This window comes from Camelus dromedarius, chromosome 16 (genome assembly GCF_036321535.1).
Source record: "Camelus dromedarius isolate mCamDro1 chromosome 16, mCamDro1.pat, whole genome shotgun sequence".
Taxonomy (NCBI): Eukaryota; Metazoa; Chordata; class Mammalia; order Artiodactyla; family Camelidae; genus Camelus; species Camelus dromedarius.
The window spans coordinates 18,447,135-18,470,916 of NC_087451.1; the positions used below are offsets into that span (position 1 = coordinate 18,447,135).

Below are 23,782 nucleotides of genomic sequence, written 5' to 3' on the forward strand. Positions count from 1 at the left end.
CGACACCTGCGCGCAGGCGCAGGAGAGAGAACGAAAGGCGCAAGCGAGGACTGAGCGACCGCGCAAGCCTGGCATGAAAGAAGTGGGCGGCGGCCGAGGCGGCCGCGGAGCTCGCCCACCAGCTGGCGCGCGTGCGCACATGCGTTTCCTTCCCTTCCCCTTTTTTTGTCTTTTCTCTTTCCCATTTCCTTCTTAGCCCTCCTTTGACGCCTCTCCTTCTCTTTCCCTCTTTCGTGTGCCCAGCAGCCAATCAAGCCACCCACCTCTCTGTTTGCGGGGGAAGGGAGGAGGGACCCAACCCCCTCTATTACTAGGGGCGTTGTTATGGTAACTCCCCACGCGAGGGCTGAGTGGCCTCTAGATAGGATGGGCTGTCCACCCACCTAATTGCTATGGCAACAGTGGAGCCACTGAGGGAGGGGCCTCTTCGTGAGAACCACCTGGGAGCTGGGGAGTGGAGTGGGGCTAGCTGGCTCATGAATGCCCTTTACCCTCTTCCCTGGCAGGAGTCGGGAGTGTTGAGTAGGGGACCTCAGATCTCAGGGTAGGGAATCCTACTGCAGATCTTTGTCTCTGCACCTCTTGTTCTGCACAAAGGAGCTGTTTCAACAATTATTCATTGAGCACTGGAGCTGTGCGTGGGGGAAGGGGTGGGAAAGAGGTGGAGGGGAGAAGGAGGAGGAATCTATGTCCAACCCCTGCGCATCTTGCTTCGGTCACCTTAGGTCTAGTCATATTGGCATAGCACTCTCAGCCATTAGCCTCACTGGAGGCTGGGTAATGCTATATAAAGAACAAGGAGTCATGTTCTGCCACTGACATGCTGTGTGACCTTGAGCAAGTTGCGTTGCTTCTCTGGGCCTTTTGTTCATTGTGAAGTCGAAGGAGAAAGCTGTTTGAGCTCCAAGATCATTTCCAGCAACAATACTATCTCTGAAAGACCCCACCACCAGCCTTAATGTAAACATCACTCAGGAGAGTTTGAATGAAAAGTCCTTGGAGAAGGGCAAACACCCTCCTTTCTGGATCCTTCTCCTTCGCACATTTGGATGCACATCCAGTCTTGCTCCCCTTCCCCCTCCCCACCCATTTAGCTTGCTGTTGTCCTATTCCGAGCCACAATCCTTACTTACCTCCTATACTCTTATCCCCTTACATCAATTCTCCACACTCAGAGTGATTTTTCTAAAACTCAAACCTGATGCCACTCTACTGTTTAAGATCTTTCACTGGCTCCCCCCCACCCCATGTCTTCTGAGTAGAGTCTAAAGTGTGGCAACCAAGATCTTTCCAGTTTCTGCCTGCTTCTCGTGACCTGTTTTCTCAACACTCCACCATTCAACCTCACTTGTTCTAGCCATATGGAAATCCTCTACTCACAGTTCCCAGAACTCAGCGGACCCTCCTCCAGCCTTTGCACTTGCTGTTCCTTTTCCCTGGAATTCTCTGACCATGCCCATTCTCACTGCCGTTTGCTTTGTCTTTCATAGCTTAATTGCCTCCTCCATGAAGCCTTCCTTGACCCACTGAGACTAAGTTTGGCTTTTCTGTTGTAGATACCTGGCTTAAACCCATGGTAACATTTAACAATTTGAATTGTAAATGTCTGATTCTCCTTAAAAGCAGGAATTATGTCAGTCTTATTCAGCACAGGGTCTGGCACTGACTCGAGGTTCAGTAACATGTAATTGAATGAAGGCCTCTGTGTCTGGGTAGGCATTGTGAAATACAGTAATTCAAGGACTAGACCATGGCAGGGAGGGGACAGCAACCAGTGGTAGAGCACATGCTTAGCATGCACGAGGTCCTGGCTTCAATCCCCAGTACCTCCTCTAAAAATAAATAAACCTAATTACCTCCCCCCACTGGAAAACTAAGTAAATAAATAAACCTATTTTTTTTTTTAAAAAAAAGGACCATGGGATAGTAGAGGAAAACATAGAATTTGAAGTTTGTGCTTTAAGTCATTAAGCTCTCCGAGGCTCAATCCTATCATCTGTAAAACAGAGATAGTAACAGGGAGGTTAGGATAAAATAAAGCACTTGGTGCATAGTAGGTCCTCAGTAAATGCCCGACTCATGGGCAATGTTTAATAAAGAGATACTGAATCAGTGAATGAGCAAGTTAACATCACAGGGATAGGGTAAGGGGCCCCCCCAAACCTCAAGACACAATGTGATCTGGGGAGGGTGGAGGGAGACAATGTGAAGGAAGAGCTGGGCTGGTCTAACAAGATAACTCACAGGTCTAGGAATGTGAAGGAGAGGCTGGGCTGGACTAACAAGATAACTCACAAATCTAAGTATTGGAATACTGATTGATCTGAGTTCTGCTGGACTAACTTGTAAATCTAGGTTAATTAGTGTTGGTTTGCTGTTCATGTTTTTTTGCTAGCCAGCTGGGTTTTCAAAGATACATATCTGGCTTTGGAATGTTGGTTTGCTGCCTCCCCACCTCCACTTTTGTGATGATAATGCTGCTAAAGCTGTTCCATGCCTATTGGCCAAATACCCCAAGCTTGTACTTTACCCTATAAAACCTCATATGCACGTCTTGGAGGTGAGGTGCTCAGAGCTTCGGAGCAGAAGCCCCTCTGAGCCCTCCGGCGTAATACATCTGAGTACTCCAACCCTCCGAGTGGTGCGTGTTTCTTGACTGGCCTGTCGTTTCTGTAAAATGAGCAAGTTAATATCACAGGGATAGGGTAAAAGGCCCTCCCAAACCTCAAGACACAATGTGATCTGGGGAGTGGGGAGGGTGGGGAGACAAGATCGGCCTGTGCTGACAATTCCTGAAGTTGGAGTATTGACGTGTGGGTATGTGAGGATTCACCATTCTAGCCTCTACTTTTAGATATATGAAATTGTCATAATAACTTAAAAAGAGACAACGTGGTGGAGGAAGCCCTGAATCAGGCAGCAAGAAAAGTTAAAATGTTAGAAATAAGACAAATCTTGGGTCCCTGGGGGATAGGCATTTTGCAGACTCAGTCACCCTTAGGGCGTCCCATCCACCCTGGGAGGCTGGATTCATTCTCTTCATCCTGGGTCTAGGGCCAACCTTTCTGATTGCAAGTCCACTGCTTTTTTCCCTGCACTATGGGGGCCTCCATTCAAGAATCTCCAGGACTAGGGGAGGCAGGGTAGAGCTCGTGGTAGAGCGCATGCTTAACAGCCACGAGGTCCTGTGTTCAATCCCCAATACCTCCATTAAAAAAAAAATAAGGCTAATTACCCCACACCCATCCCACCCCCCGGCAAAATTTCCAGGACAAACTAAGGGGGAGCAGAGAGACAGGCAGTGTGAAGCAGAAGCCCACCTACCCCTGGCCCAGCCCTGGGACAGCTGCTGCCTCCACCCCACTCACAGTTAATGAGATAATGTCCCCGAGGGAAAGAGGCACTTAGCGCTGACAATGAGGCTAATTAGCAGAATGCCAATTAGTACCTGGGGACTGCTATATATGGGAGGGGGGATTTCTTGTGTGGAAGTGGCTTCTTCAGGGGAATGGAGTGCTGGACTCAGAGGAGAGGGTGGGAGCGAGGCCACAGCATCCCCTCTTTCCATGTCATTGTCCACAAGGACCTCCTCTTCCATGAAGGCCTCCTAAACTCCTCACTTTATTCCCTTCTGTCTCTTCCTGCTCCTGTGGTCAATTCTGAGACCAAGGAATGAAGGGCAAGAGCCAAGATCATGCTAAACTTTTTTTGAATTGCAAAATATTTCAGATACACAGAGATATGAGGAAAAAAAAATACATATATCAAGTTCACATACCAACCACTCAGCTTAAGAAATAAGTCACAAATTTACTCAAAGAGTTCTCTCTGTATACCTGTTGTCTTATTCCTTTCTCTCCACCCACCCTGGGAGGTAACCCTATTCCATCCAGTGCTACGCCATCTCATAAACAGTACCATCTGTTTTCTCTTTCGTCTGGACCAGCATCATAGAAGTTTGTGCGATGACAGAAATGGTCTATACCTGCCCTCTCCGATATGTCAGCCACTAGCCCCAAGTGGCTTCTGAGCACTTAAAACATGGCCAGTGTGAGTGAGGAACTAAATATTTACCTATTCCTAATGGTCATTAACTTAAATATCAATAGTCTAATGTGGCTGGTGGCTACTGTGTTGGACAGTGTCCCATGGCGGTGGGGACTTTGTTGTACTCACTTCTGTGAGGGTAGAATGGTGTCTGACAGCGAGCAAGGGCTCAAAAACATTAAAGTCAACAGCTGAATCTTTACAGCAAGACCATTATGGAAGTAGTATTCCATTTCCCAGTTGGGACCACCGAGGCCCAGAGAAGTGGTGTAACTTGAAAAGGTTACCAAAGTAATGAGTGACAAATCCAGGATTTGGGCCCAGTTCTTCCTGACCTCAAGCCCACTTCCTTACCCACTCCTCGTGGGGCTTCCCTGAGCCTCTCCCTGTGCTGTCACTTGAAGAACAAGAGGCAGCCCCTCCCTCACCTGCAGCTGTGCAGTCAGCGCCACTGTCCCCCAGGTGTCCTAGTGCGGTCCCGCCCTTCCTTCTACCCAGACAGCAGTGTGCAAAGACCTTCTCCCAGCACCGGGTCACAGAGCTTTGGAAACTACAGACAAGTTGAGCAGAGATGAAGCAGCGGAAGAAAGGAGTGGGCTGGAGAGAAGGTGAAGGGGCTCAGTGCTGCTATGTGCAGGCCTTGGGGGTGGCAGAGACAAGCATTCAGTTCAGCCAAGGAAGAGGCAAGGACCTTTTCTAGGCTTTTATTTATGAAATGCTTATGAACTGATACAAAGTTAGTGTCTGTCAGCAGCTGGTGGAGGGGGTTAGTGTGCGTCCCTCCCACCCCTCCCCACCTCGGGGGCTGAAGCCAGGAGTGCCTCCATCCTTCTCTCCATTTTGCCAATAATGAGCTGGGAGAGGCTGTGGGGCAGGGAGGGGCTTCAAGGCATGAGAACGAAGGTGGGGACAGGAAGGCCCAGGGCAGAGTCTGGTCTCCATGAAGTAGGAGGCTGGCCCCAGGCGTCCTGGCAGGAGTTTTGCTTCTCCTTTGTAGCAGTGGTTTGAAATGGGCAGTGGGGAGGATGAACTTCTCTAGGACCCTCTTCTGTCTCCCCAGCCCGGGGTTGGGAGTGTCTTGTTTGGTAGCTTCTCAAGAAAGGGTCCTCTGTGACTTCTCTAGTCCCCTTCAGGGGTTCTTGCCTCCGGCAGGTCTCAAAGACACTGCCCTCAGTCCTCAGGGTTAGGGGGCAGGCAGCCAGACTCGGTGGAGCCCAGCACTGGTGACCTCTTCCAGGCCGAAGCCGGAGCTATGTCCACACTTCTAGGGGCATCACGCCCTCCTTGCTACCCAGGGGAGGCAGCAAAGACTCATCCTCCAGGAACTTGAGGGGGAAGTGGACTAGATGGCCCTGGACCTGGGTGAGTTCAGACTGGGCCAAGGGAGGGCTGACCGTGGCTAGGGGCTCCACGGCCACATACTCCCGGAGTGCCCTCAGGGAGCGTATGGCGTTGGATGGCAGGCAACGGAAGATCTGTGGGCAGAGGGCATGGAGGCCAATAAGAATTGGGAGAATCTGCCGAGAGTCCAAGTCCAACTGGACGGGACACCCCCACTCCCCATACCACATCCCCCTACACTGACCCTGAGCCACTGTATCCCATGATGGGCCCTCAGATCCTCATCCCCCTTCTGAGAATGGCTGTGTGGGGCGGCTCCTCTCCATCCCACCCTGGACAGGATAATCCATGAACTGCCCCCTGGCCAGCCCCCTCCACGCCCACCTGCTCATAGATATTGGCATTGCTCTCAGCTGTGTCTTGCCACAACTGGAAGAAATCATCACAGATCGGGTCTTGGAGATCTAGGTTCGGCCGGGCATCTGCCCCAAGAATCACGCTGTGGGAGAAAGGGGTCCCGGCAGGGCCAGGTTAAGATCCTTTGAGAACCTGAATACCAGAAAAGTTATGTTGTCCCTACCCAGGTAATTCAAAATAGATGCAGTGTTAAGTAGTAAAGTCAGTGTAAACGAGCCCAACAGAGCTTTCATTTGCCTCTACTTTGGTGACTGTTAACGCTTTAAAAATAGATACCTGTAACTACTATATATAAATAAACAGCGAGGTCCTACTGTATAGCATAGGGAACTATATTCAATACCTTGTAATAGTCTATAATGAAAAAGAATATGAAAAGGACTTCATATATGTATAACTGAATCCCTATGCTGTACACCAGAAATTAACACAACATTGTAAACCAACTACACTTTAATTAAAAAAAAAAAGAAAACAATAAAACATATACATATTCCAAATTATTTTTGAACTATTGGTTTCTCATTTTTTTGGTACCCCTACTTTGCCAGTACCCTAAACTGGATTAGGCTGCCTCTTGGGAAATTCAGTATTACCTCTAAGTGATTCACACCTGCTCAAAAGGCAGATAGTCCCCTCTTTCCACCTCTCCCTCCCACCCTGTAGCACCCAACCCCGGCTCTACCTGAAGCAGTGCTTCCTCAAACTCAAGGCAAACCTGCCTGCTTGATACTCCACACCGCCCATGAGGGATGGCTCCGTCTCCGTGTCCTCGATCAGCACGGCCAGCTCACTGTCCCGCTTCCCCAGCAGGCTTCGATCATTAATGTTGGCAGAGCCTGGGGTGGATGAGGGACACACTGTGTTCTCCTCAGCCCAGGGGGACTCCCCACCCCATCCCCTCTACCCGAGCACCAGCCTGTGGGCAACATGCCTTCTTTGGCCTCCATCCCCAATTGGGCCTCATCTGCAGCCTCCATCACCTCCCCCATCCCGTGGACCCTGGCTGGGCCCTGCTTCACCTCTCCACCACCCTTCTCTTTCTTCAGGGGGCCCAGCTTCCCACTGGGATCAGCACTGACCAATGATGACTGTCCGGTCATCTGCAATGAGCATCTTGCTGTGGATATAGATGAGCTCTGAGACCGGGTGCCCGCCCAGCTCTCCATGTGTGCGAAGCCCACAGATGGACATATAGTTCCGCCATGCTGTCCCCACTGTGAGTAAGAGATCAGGCGAAGAAAGGGTGGGGTGAGAGATGCCCTACAAGTGCAGAGGAAGTCGTGTCCCATCTACCTCCTCACTTCAGAAGCCCTATGGAGCCTGGTCCATATACCTCTCCAGGCAGTGAAAGATGACCTGTGGGCTCGGGTAGTTGTCCTCAGGAGCATGCAGGAATGACAGCCTCTTTCCCTCCACCCCTGGAGCTCCAGCTCCCTCAAGCTCCCCCTCCCCAGGGGTCCAGGGCTGGAACCCCCAGCCCCCAGCACTCACTGGCTGCTTTGAGGCGATGCAGGATCGAATATTCCCCACGACAGAGGGTCCTGAGGGAAAAGAATGGGTGAGGGAGGTGGAGAATGGGGGAGGGGATGGGGGATGTCAGGAGAGAGCTGGACCTCAAAAGTCCAGCAGGAAGGGGTCAGGGCAGAGTCAGGATTGGGGCACAGGTGTGACTGGGCCATGCAGGGGCACAGTCTGGCCAGAGGCGGGGGTGTCACCTGTAAGTGAAGTGCAGAATGGCCTGGATGGCATTCCCACCACCTGTGGAGATGTCACCCTCAAATCCGGGGAGCAAGGGCAAAAGCACGTAGACTCGGAAGCACTGCCCCTGTCTGGGGAGGGGTGGAGTCAGAGGTCTGACCTGTCCCCCAAGCCCCACCCCTCTTTTTGGGCTTAAACTATGCCCACAACCCCCTGCTCTGGCTGGTCCATCTTACTTGTGGGCTTTCAGGATTCTGTCCACAATCTCATCGCCCACCTTGTTCAGAACTGTCCGCCCATCTGAGCAGCTAATGAAGAACTGATTCTGGGGCAGGGACCAAAGACAGACATCAGCAGTCTGGCCCCAGCCCCTGCCCTCAGCTCTCTGCAGCCATACCTACCCCCACCCCCCACCCCCACCCAGGCTCCAGCCCTGGCTCCAGACTTCCGCATTTCTCCAGGCCCAGCTACACCAGCCCACGACGCTCCGTTCCCACCCTCACCCAGTCAGACCTCAATGTAGAGGAAGTGCTGGCTCTCTCTGATGGTGTGCAGGTAGGCACTGAGGATGGAGTTCTCTGAAGTCCCGGCAGACCAGCGGTCCACTGACCGTAAGACCTGGGGGAACAGTGAATATGAAATGGTTCCTGACCTCAGAAGAGGAGGGGTCTGGGGGGCTCTCAGGGAGAATGGACTGGGGCATTGGGCTGAAGGCAGGGCAGGCTGAAGTCAGAGCCTCACCTGCACGGTGGCGCACTGCCCTCCTGGGAGCACAAAGGGGAGCTGGTTTGCAGTGCTGTTGGACTTGGGCAGCAGGTAGGGGTACAAGGGTATCTTGTACTTGGCCTTGGTAGTCTGAGGCAGGGGATGGAAGAGTAAGTGGGAGGTGGCACGCTGCCCCTGGCTCCCTCCCAGCCTCTAAGAGGGAGCGAAGGGAGCAAGCACCTTGGTGAAGTTCCAGCGCTGGATGAAATGCCGGGCAAGGTCCCGGGCGGGCAGGCCGTGGATGACCACGCCGATGTCCCGCCATGGCATCCGGGGTGTGGTCTCCCTATCAATGAAATCTGGGGGTCCCGGAAGAGTCAGGGATGGTCTCTTGGGGACACTCGGGAAAGGAAGGAGGAGGAGCTGAGCAGAGGGGAGGCTGTATTCCCCTTGACCCAGCTCATCCTGTCCTCAGTCCCAGCCCTGACTTCTTCCCCTGTTCCCAGGTCTCCGGAACCCCTTACCCTCAAAAGGCCGATCCAGATGCACCCAGTCCTTAGTGATGAGATTGCTGTAGTCCTTGCCCAGCCAGAAGAGCTGGTTGTGAGAGAGGTCTGGGGTGTCCAAGGAGTCTGAGCACAGGGTGGGAGGCTGTAGGGGGAACACACCCAAGCCAGGGGCAAGGAGAAGTCATGGGGGGCATACAGAGCTGGGCCCAAGAGAAGAGAGGAGCACTGGAAGACTGGGAGACACAGAGACACAGAAAGTAAGAAGGAAGTAGACAGAGTCTGATTCCCTGGCTGCCCCTTCAGCTGCATGTGGAATCCCTAGAGGGATGGGGGTGGGGGTGGGAGGAGGAGTGGACATGGGGAGGGGACTGGGTCATTGTATCTTCAAAGCAGGTTCTTGAGGTCCCAGAGAGGCCGAGGAACTGCTGAGTGTGGGCAGCACTTGGAATGACTTGAGGGTACAGACTGGAGCCAGGAAGGGGCGTGGCTTTAGGTTAGCTGAGTTTGGGGGCACTCAGGAAGGCCTTGGTAGATTACCTGGGGGGTAGCTGACTCAGAGGAGTTCCCAAGGTCAGTCAGTCGGTAGTGCAGGTCATCCCAGCGGCCATAGGCGAGGTCCAGCCCCCCAAGGAAGGCCACTACTTGGTCTACCACCAGGAGCTTCTCATGATGGGCCCACAGTGTCACCTGATCTGGGTGGCGCATCACCTGGAGCAGGTAGGGGGTAGTTCATGAGGGTGGGCTTAGGTGGGAGAAGACAGAGGGTATTGGGAGGGGGAATGGAAAGACAGAAGGAGGCGACGTCAAGGCAAGGGAGGGTTGAGGGGATGGGGACGTGTGGTGAGGAGGGCGGTAGGGGAGGGGTCTCTGGGGGCTAAGAGTCACCTTTATGTTGGGGTGCAGCAGCATCAGAGCCCTCTTGCTGTAGCCACTGTTGATGCCCAAGGCCAACTCCACTTCCTTAAACAGCAGGATGGACACCCGGACACCCTCCTCCTGGTGGTCAGTGGAGAATCAGATTGTAATGCCTCTCAGAATGACCCCTTTCCACCCTCCCAAACCCTTCCCTCTGCTCAGTGTCCTTGTATGTTCCTCCACCCTGCCTGGAGCTCCACAGTGCTCTTCCACTTACACCCTACTTTGATGCTCACACCAAACTTAGACTGGATATCATCTATCTGCTCATCCACTCATCCATCCACACATCCACCCACCTACCTAGCATTATCTCTCCATCCATCTTCCCAACAACTTACTCATCTCCTTATCTACCATCTGTCATTCATCCCTCTACCCACCCACTCTCCTACTGATTCACCTTCCCAACCTCACAACCTTCCATCTATCTCCCTTTCCATCATCTATCCAACCGCTCACCCACCATCATCCACGTATCTTTTCTCCCATCCATCATCATCTATGGATGTCCCCAACACAGTAGACACTGCCTTGTATTGAAACTAGTAATAAGGAATTAGCGCAATGAGAAAGCTAGCGGTGTAACACAGTAGAGGGAAGTCAGGTAACACAGTAGAGGGAAGGTAACACAGTAGAGGGAAGTCTATACCAGGTAAAGGGGGGGCAAGAACTAGGAAGTGTCAATTTTCCTTATGGAAAAGGAAGAGGTAACGTTTGTCAGATACAGAGCCAGGATGGGCACATTTCCTCCTCCTCCTCAAGTTTCAGATTCTCTACCTCCCCCATGCTGCAGTCCTTCCTGACCAATCTCCACCCACGGGCACCCCCACCACACCTCCCCTCCAGCCTGACCACTCTCCTCACCGCCTTCCTCTTGAGCATAATGTCCAGTCTCCAGTCATCTGAATGGGCCGGACGCTTCAGGTAAACCTCAGGACTCAACCTGGGATTCAGGGCAGGGGATGAGGGGAAACTAAGCCCCAGACAACGGTCACGCCTCCCCTTCCACCCCTTCTTCTGACCCTTAAGCTATCTGTTGCCCTATCCTACCCCTTCCAGCTTGGGCTTTTCCCCACTTACCACCAATCTGTGATGAAAATCTCTTCCTGAGCTTGCAGGATGGCATCTGCCACAGCAGCAAAGTAACCTGCCCCATTCACAAACCTGGGGGGAGGCCAAGCCAAGGAGGTCAGAGGAGTCAGAAGCCAGAAAGCTCTGGAGAGTGAAGACCGGAGGATAGTCGTGGGTCAGAGATGACAGCAGGGGCAAAGATCAAGAGTGATCTGAGAGGTCAGACAGTATCAGATATATCAAAGTCAGATAAATTTGCCAGTATAAGCTAAATGAAATTAAAAATTAAAAAGACACAGTAAACTAAAGAAAATGACTAAGATTTGGAGGATTAATACGTCATATATAAAGAGTTCCAACAAATCAATGACAAAAAGACATACAAGCCAACCAAAGAAAGAATAAGTACTGACAGTTCACAGGGGATATGAAAATGGCCAATCATAGGAAAAGATGTTCAGTTTTACCATAGAGCAAGGAAATTGATATTAAAATGAAATAACACTTAAAATTCACTAGATTAATAAGAATTAAAGTCACTGGTAACATTCAATATCAGCATATGGGGAAGTGAGTATTCTCATAGGATGTGGGAATATACATTGGTTATAGCCTTTTTAGAGGACAATTTGGCAGTTTCTATCAGAAACTGCACACACCCCTTACTACCATTAAATGCACTTAGTAATTCTATATCTAGGAAGACATACTATCAATGCTGAGGCAAAGATTGTTTATAAGAGTAAAAGTAGGGAAATAGCTTACATGCCTAATCTCTAACACATGTATTAAGAAAAAAATAAAACAATGAAGAGAGTGCATGACCTCATTTACGTTAAATCAAAAAGTAACAAACATGCATAAGCACATGAAAATACGCAGGAAACGATCTAGGAGGATAAATACCAAATTATTGCCAAGATTACTTCTGGGGATTAAAAATGGGAGGGGTGCAGGGAAGAAGTAAGGGCTGGGCGGGCGTTAAGACTTGTACAATGAACTTTAATTTTTTACTTAATATGTTTTCATATTGTCTGACTCTGAATAACTAACAGTCCCATATGATGGTTAAAAGCAGGGTCTTGACCAAGACTGCCTGGATTTGAATCCTGGTTCCACTGGTTTACAAGGTGTGACCTTGGGCAACTTACTTCTCTTTATCTCAGTTTCCTCACCTGTAAAAGGAAGGTAACAACTGTACCTGCCTCCGGGGGTGGTTGTGAGCATTAACAAACGTAAAACACTCAGAAGAGTTCCTGGCATGTACTAAGGGCTATTTAAGTATTAGGTAAGGAACTATTATTAGTTTTTATGTTAGAAAAGAAATCTCAACACCACCTCTAAGAAAAAAATTCTTTCCATGACTCCCCTCTGCCCCTGATAAAGGTTAACCTCCTCAGCTTAGCAGAAGCCCTGCTGACTTCCAGACTCTTCTTTGGCCACTGCTCCTCAAGCTGCAAAAATAGTCAGTCTCTGTGGTTCCCAAATACTCCGGACTATTTCTAGCTTCTCTGCATGGACTGCCCTTCTTCATTTTCTTTATCCTGTTAAGGTGAACCGCAGGGTTACTGCCTTCTGGAAGCCAGTCCTGACATACTACGCTGGAGCAAATGCCCTCCTCTGCGTGGTACCTTGTATCTACCTCCAGCATGGCAAATGCCCATTGTTTCATGTCACTCCCTACTGTGTCTTATCTCTGCCACTGGACCTGGCACATAGTAGGTGCTTAGAAAATGTTTACTAAATGGGCAAGAAAATCAGAGAGATTTGAGATCATTGAGAACAAGAGGGTCAGTGTGGTAAAAGGGAGTTAAAAAGGCCACAGGAGGTCAGAAAAGTTGAGGGTCTGAGATGACCAAATTTAGGGGTCAGAAAAATCAGGGGCGGAATCAAAGAGAGCAGCAAGATTAAAGAGGTCAGGAGGTCAGGGAGATTTGTGAAGTCAAAGAGGTAGGTTATTGAGGTCAGAAGAGGTCAGAGAGATAAAGAGGAGCAAGGACTCAGAGAACACCAAGGGGGTCAGAAAGGCCCCTGACGATTTCAGAAAGGACTTCAGTGTCTCACCACCGGGCCAAGGTCCCAGGCCGGGGCGGGGCGTAGCTGTCATGCCGGTGCAGCTGTATGAAGTCCTTGCCGGGGCCCTGGGCCAGCTCGGTGATCTCCTGAGCCCACCACCGCGCCTGCCGGTAGCTGCTACACTTGAGAATCAGGGACCTGGACAGGAACAGTGGGATGGACCACAATCCTCACCCTCCAGACCTCTGGCCTGGCCCAGAAACCTCCCTCCTTTAGCCATCACCTCTTTCCCACCTCCTCCCTGAGTCCCCACTTGAGACGACTCCATGGGACAGGGCAGAGATCTGCCTTGTTCACAGCTGTGCTGGCATTATGCCAGGAACTCAGGTTTGTTGAATAAATAAATGAACAAACAGAGTGCCTTTTCTTTTACACCAAGTGTCCCTCCCCCAAGCTTACACTCAACCCCTTCTCTCTGGACCCAGCCTCGAAGAGCAGTCCCAAGCATCTGGCTAGAAAAGTTCTCTGGTTCCAAATCACAGCCAGCTCCGGGGGGTGGGAGAACCTTCCCTTCCTCCATGGTGTCTTCCACTCAGCTCCCCTTAGGGCCCTGGGCTGGCTCTCCTTCACTCACCAGGTGTCAGTGCACGCAGGGAGGCCTTACCTGTGGGAGGTGTCGATCCGGACCCCATACCGTGCCTCTGTGCTCCTTTTCCCCACCTGCACCTCGAAGCCAGGGTCAAAGAGCTGAACAAATGAGATGGCGCCGGTCTCCAGGCACATGTACATCAGGAAGGAGTCCTTCACCACCAGCCACCTGGAGCGGAAGGGCTCCGACCATTCCTCCAGGCCCTGGGGCTCTCCTTCCCCACCCCAACCCGTGACCCAGCTGCTCCGCTCAGGCCTCACCTCTTGGACCAGCGATAACAAACTTGGTCTCGGCCACAGCAGGTGAGGCCAGGAACGCGGTGGCCACCTGAGCGCTTCCGGATCACCCCCTCCCTGTGGGGAAACCCAGGAAGAGAAGCTGGATGAGGGACCCAGACCCCAGCCCACCCTGCACTGTTTTCCCTATGCATTCGCAGGCAGGGAGAGAACCAGATGTTGGCAGATGGCTGAGTGAGGGGGACCAGACACTCACAGCCCTTTGCATCCAAGGTCTGGGATAAAGGATAGCTGACTGACTTCCAGGAACTCCGTCTGCAGAGGAAGAAAAAGGCTCAGAGGAGAGACTAGTTTTCAGCCTCTCAAATCCTACAGACCCTGGTCCTCTGTCCCTTGGTAGTCTGATTACCCTGCTCATCTCAAAAGCCCCAGGCATCCAGCCCCCAGATCTTACCATGGCGTGGTAGTTGCGGTAGAAAGACATGGTCAGGAGACGGTTGAGGTAATTTTCCAGATATTTCTGAAGTAGGGGTGAAGTAGACAGAAGAGAGACAGATGGGACCAAAACCATTAGCACCCCAAATGCCTTCCCAGGGGACCTGGTGTCTGATCCCACCTGTTTGCTGGATGCATGTCTGGCGGAGCCCTCAGGACCTGCTCGGGGTAGAGAGGGCATCTCCCTGTTGGCTGCCTCTTGGGCTGGAGCGTAGGCAACGGCAAAACTGTGGAAGGGATGGGGGAGGGGGGGAGGGTCAGTAAGAGCAGGGAGGCTGGGTGCCTGGGTTCCTGAAGCCCTGGAGATGGGGTCTTGGAGAAGGGGACAGGGCCTAGAGGCTGGCAGAAGGAATGCCCTTTACCCTGAGAATGGAGACAGAAAAAGGTGGGAGGCTGCCAAGGGTATTTTGGGCATCCAGCCCGGCTGAGATATTGGCCCAGAACCATGGACAGGGAGAATGGAGCAGGGAAGGTTTCCTGGTAACCGGGGTCAGAGGAGGGGGCCCAGTGGCCAGAGTTGGAGGAGGAAAGTGGCTGGGGGAGGAAAAGTTGTGGCCTGGGGATGAGGCAGGCAGAAAGCAGTGATGGAGTCTAGGGGAGTGACAGCCCATGAGGCCACATGGTGAGGGGCACCTGCCCTTCCCAGGAGACAGACTGGCCCCCCTCACCGAGCCAGAGGGAGCAGACTCATCAAGACTTTGTGTCTCAGGAGGTCCCGATGCAGCTCCTGGAAATGACGGAACTTCTTCTTGGTTGTCCAGGTAAAGTCGCCGTGAGTCAAGCGGACAGAATACAGAGTGCACGTGCCCACCTGGGGGAGTGAGGAACACAATGGATGTTCCCTGGTTGGGTGGCCCCACTCACTCTGGCCAGCCCTCCCCTCACCCTCCTCCCTGATGCCAGCCCAGCCACCTTGGATCCACTGGTGTATCTTTCAGTGCCCACCACCTGGGCTATGACGGGGACCCCAGGGGCAAACACCAAGGGGTGCATTTTCAGGGGCTGAAGGTTGTAGATGGCCAGAAAGGGGTGCATCCGGTCAGCTGGAAGGAAAGACAGTGTTAAGAGTGTGGACCAAAGGAGGTATCAGCCCCTCCTCCTCCTCTCCCTGAGCTGCGCCCTCCGGTGTACCTGGGTCCTCTCCCTCCTTTAGAGTGTCCACCTCATCGGGCTCCATATGTAACTGGCTGGAGTCCAGATCACCCCCAGTGGGGAAAAGGCTCTCAGGGGTTGCCGCCATCCTAGGAATAAGGGGTGGCCTCAGTAAGGTGATGTGATTTTTAGAACCCTGCCCCTTAGATCCCACCCCTACGGTCCTCCATCTCCCACAGGTACCGGGGGCCACCTACTTGGCTCCCGCTGACTCTCAGTCTCTCGCTGATTATGGCCCACCGGTCTGCAACGCCCTGCCAGCCCGCCTCTAATCTCCATCCCCTATCTCGGTCCTTCATCCAGAATCCCTGAGCCCCGTAACCAAGGTAGAGAGGAACACCCAGCCAGGCCCAGATGGCCCCGAAGTGGGGCAGAGTAGAAGCCAGGGGAGGGGCCCCGGGGAGTTGCAAGGGACCCGGAGCCGCCGGGACTCCAGCCAGACCAGACCAGCTGGGAGAAGGGGTCCAGGCGGGAATGAGGAAGTTATGCGTTCCCCGCCCGGGAGGGAAATCCCGAAATCTGAGCAGCCGGCTGAGTCAGGAGGCCCCGCAGCCCGGGCCCATTCCCGTGCCCTCCCGATTTCCTGGGCCCGGGACCTCTGTGGAGCCCCGTCCCCGGTCCCCTCACCCGGGCAGCCCGAGCAGGCGGCAGCGCGGGTTCGCGAGCAGAGGGAGCGGAGCAGGGCGGGAGCGGGAGCCCACACCCCAGCGGGCCAGGGCGGGGCGGGCGCTGAGGGCCTGCCCTCGGGGGCGGGACGGCCCCCGGCCTCACCTCCGCGGGATTCTCGTGCGTACTGTCCCGCCCCCGCCGCCCTCTGCCCGCCCCGCCGTTCTGCGCGCCGCCGGGGCGCGGGGGCAGCCCGCCCTCTGCCCCGCGGGGCCGCGCCTCCCGCTCCGAGCATCTACGCGGCGCTGTCTGCCGGGCTGTCCGTCAGTCCCGCGCCGTCGGTCTGCGCGTGCCCGCCCGCCGCCCGACAGGCGCTCAGCGCTCGCATCCTCCTCCCCTCGGGTGTGGGTACCTCGGATCCTCTCCTGCCACCTGCCCTGCCTGGGTCCCTGGCGGAACGCGCCTTGGCGGCGGGGACCTGCGGGTGCTCGCTTCCCGGGCTGGCTGTGACCACATTGGGCCCGGCCTAGCCAGCGTTTACAGATGGAAGGAATGATAAAAGGCCCTAGGGCTAGTGGCCACAAATTCATGAACTTGCATTCTTTTATTCATTCGCTATATATTGTGCACTTGCTCCAGCGCCAGACACTCAGCATGCAGTAGTGAAAGCTCACGGGACCTGCTCTTCTAAAACTTACGATCTCGGGAGAAACAGGAAAATTTTCAGATTCTAAAAGACAAAATACTTACTTTTTTTTTAAAAGCAGATTTCTTTCTCTCTTCTAGATGGAAGAGTGAGTTGATGGACATTTCTTGATGGACATTTGGTTTGTTTCTAGTTTTTCTCTCTTGTGAATAGAGCTCCTATAAACATTCCTGGTTAAGTCTTTGGGTAGAAATATGTTTGCATTTTTCTTGGGTAAATAGCTAGGATTGTAACTGGGTCATAGGATTGTAATTTAACTTTTTAAGAAACTGCCAGAATGATTTGGTCTCTAATTGTACATATTTAAAATATAGAGACAGGGTAAAGAAATGGACAAGTAAAGGATATTTGTAAATGGTCATTAAAAAGCAGTTTTCTAATAAATGAAATATTTTAAAATGTTGGAGGAAAAAAGGAATTGCCAAACCATTTCCCAAAATGTTTCACATTTCCAAAATCTATGCATAGTAATTCCAGTTGTTCTGCAGCATGACCAGTATTTGATATTGTCGACTTTTTTAGTATTAGCCATGCTAATAAGTATAAAATAGTGTATCATTGTAGTCTTATTTGCATTTCTCTGGTGATTAATGATGTTGACCATGTCTCATGTGCTTATTGACAATTTTATTTTAAGTGTTTAATTCTTTCACTGATTTTTTTTGAAAACCATGTTATTTGTCTTATTGAATTGCAAGAGTTCTTTATATATTTTGGACACAAATACTTTATCAGATATAAGTATTGCAAATATTTTCTCTCAGAATGTGGCTTGTCTTTTTAAAATAATGGTGCCTTTTGAAGAGCAGAAGTTTCTGATTTTGAACTTGTGGTATATAGACTATTACTCAGCAATAAAAATGAAGAAAGTGTAAAATGGTGCAGCCATCTTGGAAAACAGTTCCTCAAAATGTTAAGCGTAGAGTTACCTACCATATGGTCCAGCAATTCCACTCCTAGGTATATACCCTAAAGAATTGGAAACGTATGTCTACACAAAAAATTGCACATGAATGTCCACAGTAGTATTCATATAGCCCAAAAGTAGAAACAAACCAAATGTCCATCTATAAATGAATGGACAAACACAGTGTGATATATCCCTACCATGGAATATTATTCAGCCATAAAAAGCAATGATGTACTGATGCAGGCTACAACACAGGTGAACCCTGAAATATTATGCTAAGTGAAAGAAGCCAGACATAAAGGACCACATATTATATAATCCCATTTATATGAAATGTCCAGAATAAATAAACCCATAGGGACTGTTGCTTGACCAGTAGCTGGGGAGAAGGCTAGGGGAGTGACAGGGTTTCTTTTGAGGGTGACGAAAGGGTTATAAAATTAGTTGTGATGGTTACACACCTCTGTGATTACAGTAAAAACCACTGGAATTACAGACTTTAAAAGGGAGAATTTTATGGCATATGAATTATTTCTCAATAAAGTTATTATAAAAGCACAAACTGTTAACACATACCCCGTGGGTGAATTTCAAAACCATTTCAGCAAAATGAAGCTAGACACAGAAGGGTAGTACTATATGATTCCATTAACATAAAGTTCTGGAAACACAAAACCAATCTATAGTGATGGAAATCAGAGCAGTAGTTGCCTGTGGCAGGGAGTGGGGGAAAAAGGGACAGTGAAGGGAACACAGGGAACTTGGTGATGGAGATGCCCTATATCTTGATTGGAATGGTGATTACATGGGTGTATGCGCTTGTCAAAACTCACAGAACTGTCCACTAAGATGTGTGCATTAAATTGAGTGTAAATTTTTACTTTGACAATGTTAATTTAAAAACCAGATTTCTGTCCAAGTCAGGCAGCATTGTCAGCAGTGCTCCCCAACCTTCTCAACTCACATCATGACCCCTTTAGGGAATGATAGTATAGCATCTGCACAGCTCTACTAGGGGGCATTTAGAGCCCTTGGTTAGCATACTCTGGACCTGAGGCTTCCAGCCTGGCCTCTGGCTGCCCTACACCTGGATGAGAGCATCAGTGTCTGCCAGGAACATACTTGGGAAGCTCAGGGTGGTGATGAGTGAACTCTGGGGTCAGACTGATGTAGATAAGGGAAAGTTTCTGTTCTTCTGATTACTGCCTGTGTAACCTTGAGCCAGTCACTTAGTCTGTCAGTGACTGATTCCTCATCTGTGAAATCTTACTTCAAAAGATCATGGACATGATTAAATGAGATAACATGTAAAAGTCCCTAGAATCTACCTGGCACAGCATAATTGACCAATTACAACTATTTTTATACAAGAAGACAAGAGCTACTGGACCATTTAATAAGAACATAACACTATCCTGAGTAGTAAATTTTCTTGTTCTAAAAAAGTAGGCTATTTAAAGAAATTTTACATCTTGGGCATTCTAAATACAAGTGAATCTCATTCTAAAATACAAATAAATCCCTAGCAGGGTCCAGCCTAGCACCAAGTTGTCTGGCATTGCTGCAATGACTTTTCCCTGCATCTGTCTGTCCCAGCACCTCTGTGTCTGTCTGTACCATGCTACCCCTCCCAGTCTCCTCCTGCTTCTCCATGGGGATCAGAGACAACCCCCAAAATTAAGGGGGCACAGAAGGGTAGGTGTTTGAGTGGGTTATCCCCCACCCCTTCCCTCCTCCCTCTTCTCCCCCTTCCATCTCCTGGCGCCTGTAATCACCAGGCGGTCTGAGGCTAAGTGGTAGTTTTGCCCACAGTGGAGGGGCTTGGAAACCACACCCCTCCTGGGGCCCTCCTGGCCATTCTCAGCATCCTGGTCTCCTCCATTGCTGAGATGGGTCTGAAGGGGGCATGGTGCTTCCCATGGTGTGGGTGCCGAAGACAGCGGAGGACTGAAAGAGGAGCAGGTATGGGGGAGACAGAGGAAAAGGGGGGCTTCCAGGCAGACAGACAACTTGCACTGGGGAGAAAGGTAAATGCTCAAGCCAGTGACGGGGAAAGGATAATCTGTCTCCCTGACTGGGAGGTGGACCTATTGCTTCGCCACAGGACTGGCTAAACACTTTGCAGGACCCAGGGCAAAAAGAAGTAGTACCTCCTAATTAAAAAATTATTAAGAATTTCAAGATGATAATAGAGCATTACACCAAGCATGGCCCCTTGTATAAGTGCCCAGCTAGCGGGCCAGGGAAGCCAGCCCTACTGTCAACATCCCCTTTTCCTCTGATGCTAACAACAGTCACCCACTAGACCTCCAGGAGTCTTCCCTGGCCTCTTTCTTCCTCCAATCTCCCTTTTAGGCCTGGATCCAGCTGCCCCTCCAGATCCAGATCCCAGCCCAGCTGTAGCCCCCAACGTGGCTGAGGGAGGGATTCCGTCCCTAGGGTCTGGCGCCTACTTCAGCAGGAAAGCCCGACTCTCCTTCCGCCACCAGCTGCATGACGTAGCATCGGCCAACGACTCCACCATTTGAAGGGGAAAACCAGGGGCTGAACTTCTGGGAGGCCTTGGCAATCTTCCTTCCCCTGACCTCTCAGTGATCCCAGTGTCTGGCTCCCCCAAGTCCCTCATGACCTTCCTATTAAATACACTGAGAGTTGCCAAGTGTTGTATGTGCGTGTGCCTTGGAGAATGGGGAGTAGACAGGGACCACAAGAGCAGGGCTGTGTTATGAGGCTGAGATGGGAGGTGTATGAGGTGGGAGTGGGGATGCAGGAGTGGTGACTAAGAGATAGCTGATCTCAGGCAGAGCCCAGGTAAGCCTAGCAGAAGCAGGTTTGCTGAAATCAAGCCTGAGTTGAGTGTGGCGAGAGCAGTTTGGAGAGGGTGGTGTATAGGCAGGACAGCAGATGGGGCTAGAGAGCATGATCATTCAACAAATATCAAGTGTCCACTCCCTGCCAGGCACTGAGAATTTATCAGTGACTTAAGCACAAAGAATTCTCTCTTCTCCCTGAATTTACTAGTAGGGGAAGTAGACAATAAATAATCCCAGTAATATGAGCTAGTGATAAGTACTGATATGAAGAAAATTAAACAGGTCATGTGAGAGCAGGATGGATTAAAATTCAAATGGTCAGGAAAAGGCCTTTCCGTTGAGAGATGAAGAGTTCTCAGGATTTACTGCTAGACTGAATGTGGAGAACAAGGGAAAGAGAGGAATCAAAGATGCCTTGAGATAAGGAGGACCAGGAGAACAGGTTTTGCAGAAAATCAAAAGTTTTCCATTGGTTATTTTAAGTTTGAGGTATGCATGTTTGGAGTCTGAGATCCTTCTTCACTTAATCCAGGACCTCACTGGCTCCTTAGGAAGCCTCCCTTGAACCCTCCAAAATCTTCCAGGGCAGGATTATATTCTAGAACCAGGTTTTCAATTGTGGCTCCTACAGTTCCCTTATCCACCGACTGAGTAAAGTAGATTAGGGCCAGGCTGTGGGTCACTGTCAATGAGCACCACTGAGGTCCTTTAGGTCCCTGGCTGGAGTGGGGACAGCCTTGGAGGGGCCAGAGTCCACTCTCAGCCTCCCATCCAAGCGGCTGAAGGCTGACTTCCCACCACACTCCGGTGGGAATGGTGGCTTCTGGAGCTGACCCACAGCACTCCCACTGGCTGCCCTCTCCGACCCCACATCCGTCCCAAACTCCATTTGCAACAAGGTCCACCTTTCTCCCCAAAGCCAAAGCAGTCACACTGCTGCTCCTGCAAGATGAAATGACAGGTGGGTGTGGACCATGAGCCTGAGCTGGAGATATGGAGTCCATCTGGCCTTAGGGCCAGAAGCCTCCCATGATGACCGGCAGGAGGCAGGCGAGGGGAAGTGACTCCAGTTTCTGCCAGAATTCTGAGTTCTTGGGCTTGAACAGGGAGGGGGGCGGGTCACTCACTGGGAGCCCCCACATCAACCACACTGAGTTCACAAGGACCTGGATATGGTAGAGGAAAGTGTGGAAGAAGGTGGCCTGGAGAAAGAGGATTAAAAACCACCCTTGTAGTAAAGTCTCCTCTCTAGCTTCTTCAGAGCTCAGAGTAATGGTTTCTATAAACAGGAGGGGGCCGGACAAGTTTAGGCTTGAGGTCAAGAAGAGAACCCCAAAGCAAACAGATTCTCATTGACAAACTGTTTATTGAGTTTTGCATCAGTCCGGGGTATCTCTTATTGCATCCTGGGATCCCAGGGCTCAGGAAGGTGGTAAGGTGGCAATGGTGAATTTGGGAATCTGGTCTCCCAAAAGTACCTGCCGCTCTACCCCTGATTCCTCAATGGCTGCCAGGCGGATCACCCCTCCACTGGAGCCGTCCCGCTCCATGGCCAAAGCAAGAGCTGTGGAGAAAAGAAGAAAGTTGGGGGATGGGGTCAGATGCTGGGCTCAAGAGGCCAGGGTTCAGGGATTGATGCTCACAGACCCAGAAGCCCAAATTCTCACCATTGGCAGTGAATTGCAGACACTCTTCCTTGGTCATGCCTTCCCGGTAGGTAGCGTCAACATAGCCATAAATATAGGAGCTCCCAGAGCCCCCAATGGCAAAGGACTGTCTTACCATCATACCCCCCATGGGTACTGAGTACACCTGCCAGACCAATGGGGGAGAAGAGCGTCACCATCTGTACCCTCTACGCAACACACATACATTACCCTGTCCACTGTGGGACTGGTCTGTGAAGAGTTAACGGTAAGAATAACTGATGTTGAGACTGAAAAGATGGCTGGCATGGGGAGAGAATTAAAGGCAAGGCTTCAGTGCTGTGATGGGGTGGGGTGGGGTGGTGTCTGACCTGCCCCCCTTCTTGGGGGTCCCAGCCTGCAATGATGATTCCTGCCATCAGGTCTTCCCGGTATCGGTAACACATCTCCTTAAAGAGGCTGGCTGCCGTGTGTACCAGTGGAGGCTCATTCAGCTCAATGCTAGAGGGTGAAGGGAGGCATAGGGAAGGCAGTGTCAGGACCTGGAAGACAGACCATTCAGCTCCTCGCATCCCAACTCCCTTCAGGTACTTGCTTCTCCCCCTCCCACAAATACCTGTGGAAACCAAGCTGATAAGTGACTGCATCAGCTACTGCCTGGGTATCAGCTGCTGAGCCAGAGCGGCAGCAGAAAATACGGTCATGAATAGGGGTGAGCTTGTCAGTCACTCGATTGGCGATGTAGGACCTGCAGGGTGGCAGAAGAGTGAGGAAAGGTCCCCACCTGTCTCCCACCTCCACCCTTGACTATCCACTCCCTCAGGGCTCAGGAATAGCAATTCCAGTTTTGGTTTTTATTATTATTATTATTATTAGTTCTCATCTAAAAGGAAGCAGGCTGGAAAACAGACTTTTGCAAGAATTTCACCAAAGGGTAGACGAACTAGAAAGTAGTAGACGATAGAACAAATCCTTATCTCCAGAGAAAGGAGAAAATTCCCTTCTCATAGCGGTCTATGGAGGGTAAAGCTGGCCTGGCAGGCAGGGAAGTAACAGAAAGACAGGAAGATCTTTCACATCTGTCCTGAGCTCACCCAGTAGTTGTTCTGGAGTCGGCTCCTAGAACCACGCCCCCATCAAACTGCACCGCCATGATAGTGGTCTGGGAAAAAGGAGAAAGGGGGGAGTCTGGGCCGCTCCACATTCTCTAGCATACACAAGCCTCAATGATCCCTCTATCCAGTCCCTAGAGTACGAGAAAGCCGTGTGCCACCGACCCGTTATCAAATCTCTGGGGGCCTCATCACCTCGCAGAATACAAGAATTCTAATCCTCAAATTCCCAAAGGCCCACTCTGGCCTTAAACTTTCGTCCGGCAAGATTCTATAATTCCACACTTCACCCTTTTTTCTACCTCCCACCACACCACTCCAGCATCCTTAGTATCCCTCTCCCCCAGCCTCAGCACCTCATTAGACAGACCACCTCTTTACCCCAAACCCCAGTTCTCCTAACCCACTCTGGCCTTATCCTTCCATCGCATCAAGCCCTCACATCTCCTGAACCCCGAGTCCTTCCTTACCCCTGTGGAGACTTCCTGGTTTTCCCAGTCGGGGGCAATTGCCTCAGGCCCCCACGCTGGTGCTGGTCCCACTCCCCGAGCAGCTACTAACGTGGCCGCCATCTTCCTCCTCCGGTATAGCCACAAAGCAACTGTCGTAAAGCGCTCTGTCACTCTTCAGTCGTGCTCCGAGGCCTTCTCGGGGCCAGGCTATACCACAGTTTACGGCAGAAGGGAAATGATGTGCAGGGAAGGTTCTTTTGCGACAGTGACGCTTGATGGC

The 23,782-nt window shown here is 51.2% G+C and overlaps 3 protein-coding genes across 5 annotated transcripts; 1 reads left to right on the forward strand and 2 right to left on the reverse strand.

Moving 5' to 3' along the window:
- Window positions 1-4,737: 4,737 nt before the first annotated feature.
- PLD2 (phospholipase D2) lies at window positions 4,738-16,063 on the reverse strand. Of its 2 annotated transcripts, none has more exons than XM_010994675.3 (25): window positions 15,885-16,063; window positions 15,237-15,346; window positions 15,018-15,148; window positions 14,774-14,916; window positions 14,227-14,332; window positions 14,065-14,130; window positions 13,867-13,925; window positions 13,635-13,727; window positions 13,390-13,542; window positions 12,774-12,923; window positions 10,719-10,802; window positions 10,503-10,581; window positions 9,606-9,716; window positions 9,258-9,428; window positions 8,736-8,862; window positions 8,452-8,570; window positions 8,248-8,361; window positions 8,020-8,124; window positions 7,743-7,831; window positions 7,524-7,637; window positions 7,300-7,349; window positions 6,888-7,022; window positions 6,491-6,644; window positions 5,773-5,887; window positions 4,738-5,522 (listed from the first exon to the last, which is right to left on the reverse strand). In XM_010994675.3, exons 2-25 carry the CDS (start codon window positions 15,343-15,345, stop codon window positions 5,298-5,300), a joined length of 2,802 nt encoding a protein of 933 aa, XP_010992977.3. In that variant the 5' UTR covers window position 15,346; window positions 15,885-16,063; the 3' UTR covers window positions 4,738-5,297. The 2 variants fall into 2 exon arrangements, with proteins under 2 accessions (XP_010992977.3, XP_010992978.3); XM_010994676.3 differs by lacking the exon at window positions 15,885-16,063 and adding an exon at window positions 15,455-15,575.
- Window positions 16,064-19,368: 3,305 nt separating this feature from the next.
- C16H17orf114 (chromosome 16 C17orf114 homolog) lies at window positions 19,369-20,007 on the forward strand. The gene is made up of 2 exons (XM_064494885.1): window positions 19,369-19,441; window positions 19,835-20,007. The coding sequence occupies exons 1-2, from the start codon at window positions 19,369-19,371 to the stop codon at window positions 20,005-20,007; spliced, it is 246 nt and encodes an 81-aa protein (XP_064350955.1).
- A 1,631-nt stretch (window positions 20,008-21,638) lies between these two features.
- PSMB6 (proteasome 20S subunit beta 6) lies at window positions 21,639-23,733 on the reverse strand. 2 transcript variants are annotated; one of them, XM_010994679.1, is made up of 6 exons: window positions 23,521-23,733; window positions 23,033-23,100; window positions 22,555-22,686; window positions 22,310-22,439; window positions 21,960-22,104; window positions 21,639-21,856 (listed from the first exon to the last, which is right to left on the reverse strand). In XM_010994679.1, exons 1-6 carry the CDS (start codon window positions 23,620-23,622, stop codon window positions 21,714-21,716), a joined length of 720 nt encoding a protein of 239 aa, XP_010992981.1. In that variant the 5' UTR covers window positions 23,623-23,733; the 3' UTR covers window positions 21,639-21,713. The 2 variants fall into 2 exon arrangements, with proteins under 2 accessions (XP_010992981.1, XP_010992982.1); XM_010994680.3 differs by having other exon boundaries at window positions 21,639-21,876; window positions 23,521-23,671.
- Between the last annotated feature and the right edge of the window lie 49 nt (window positions 23,734-23,782).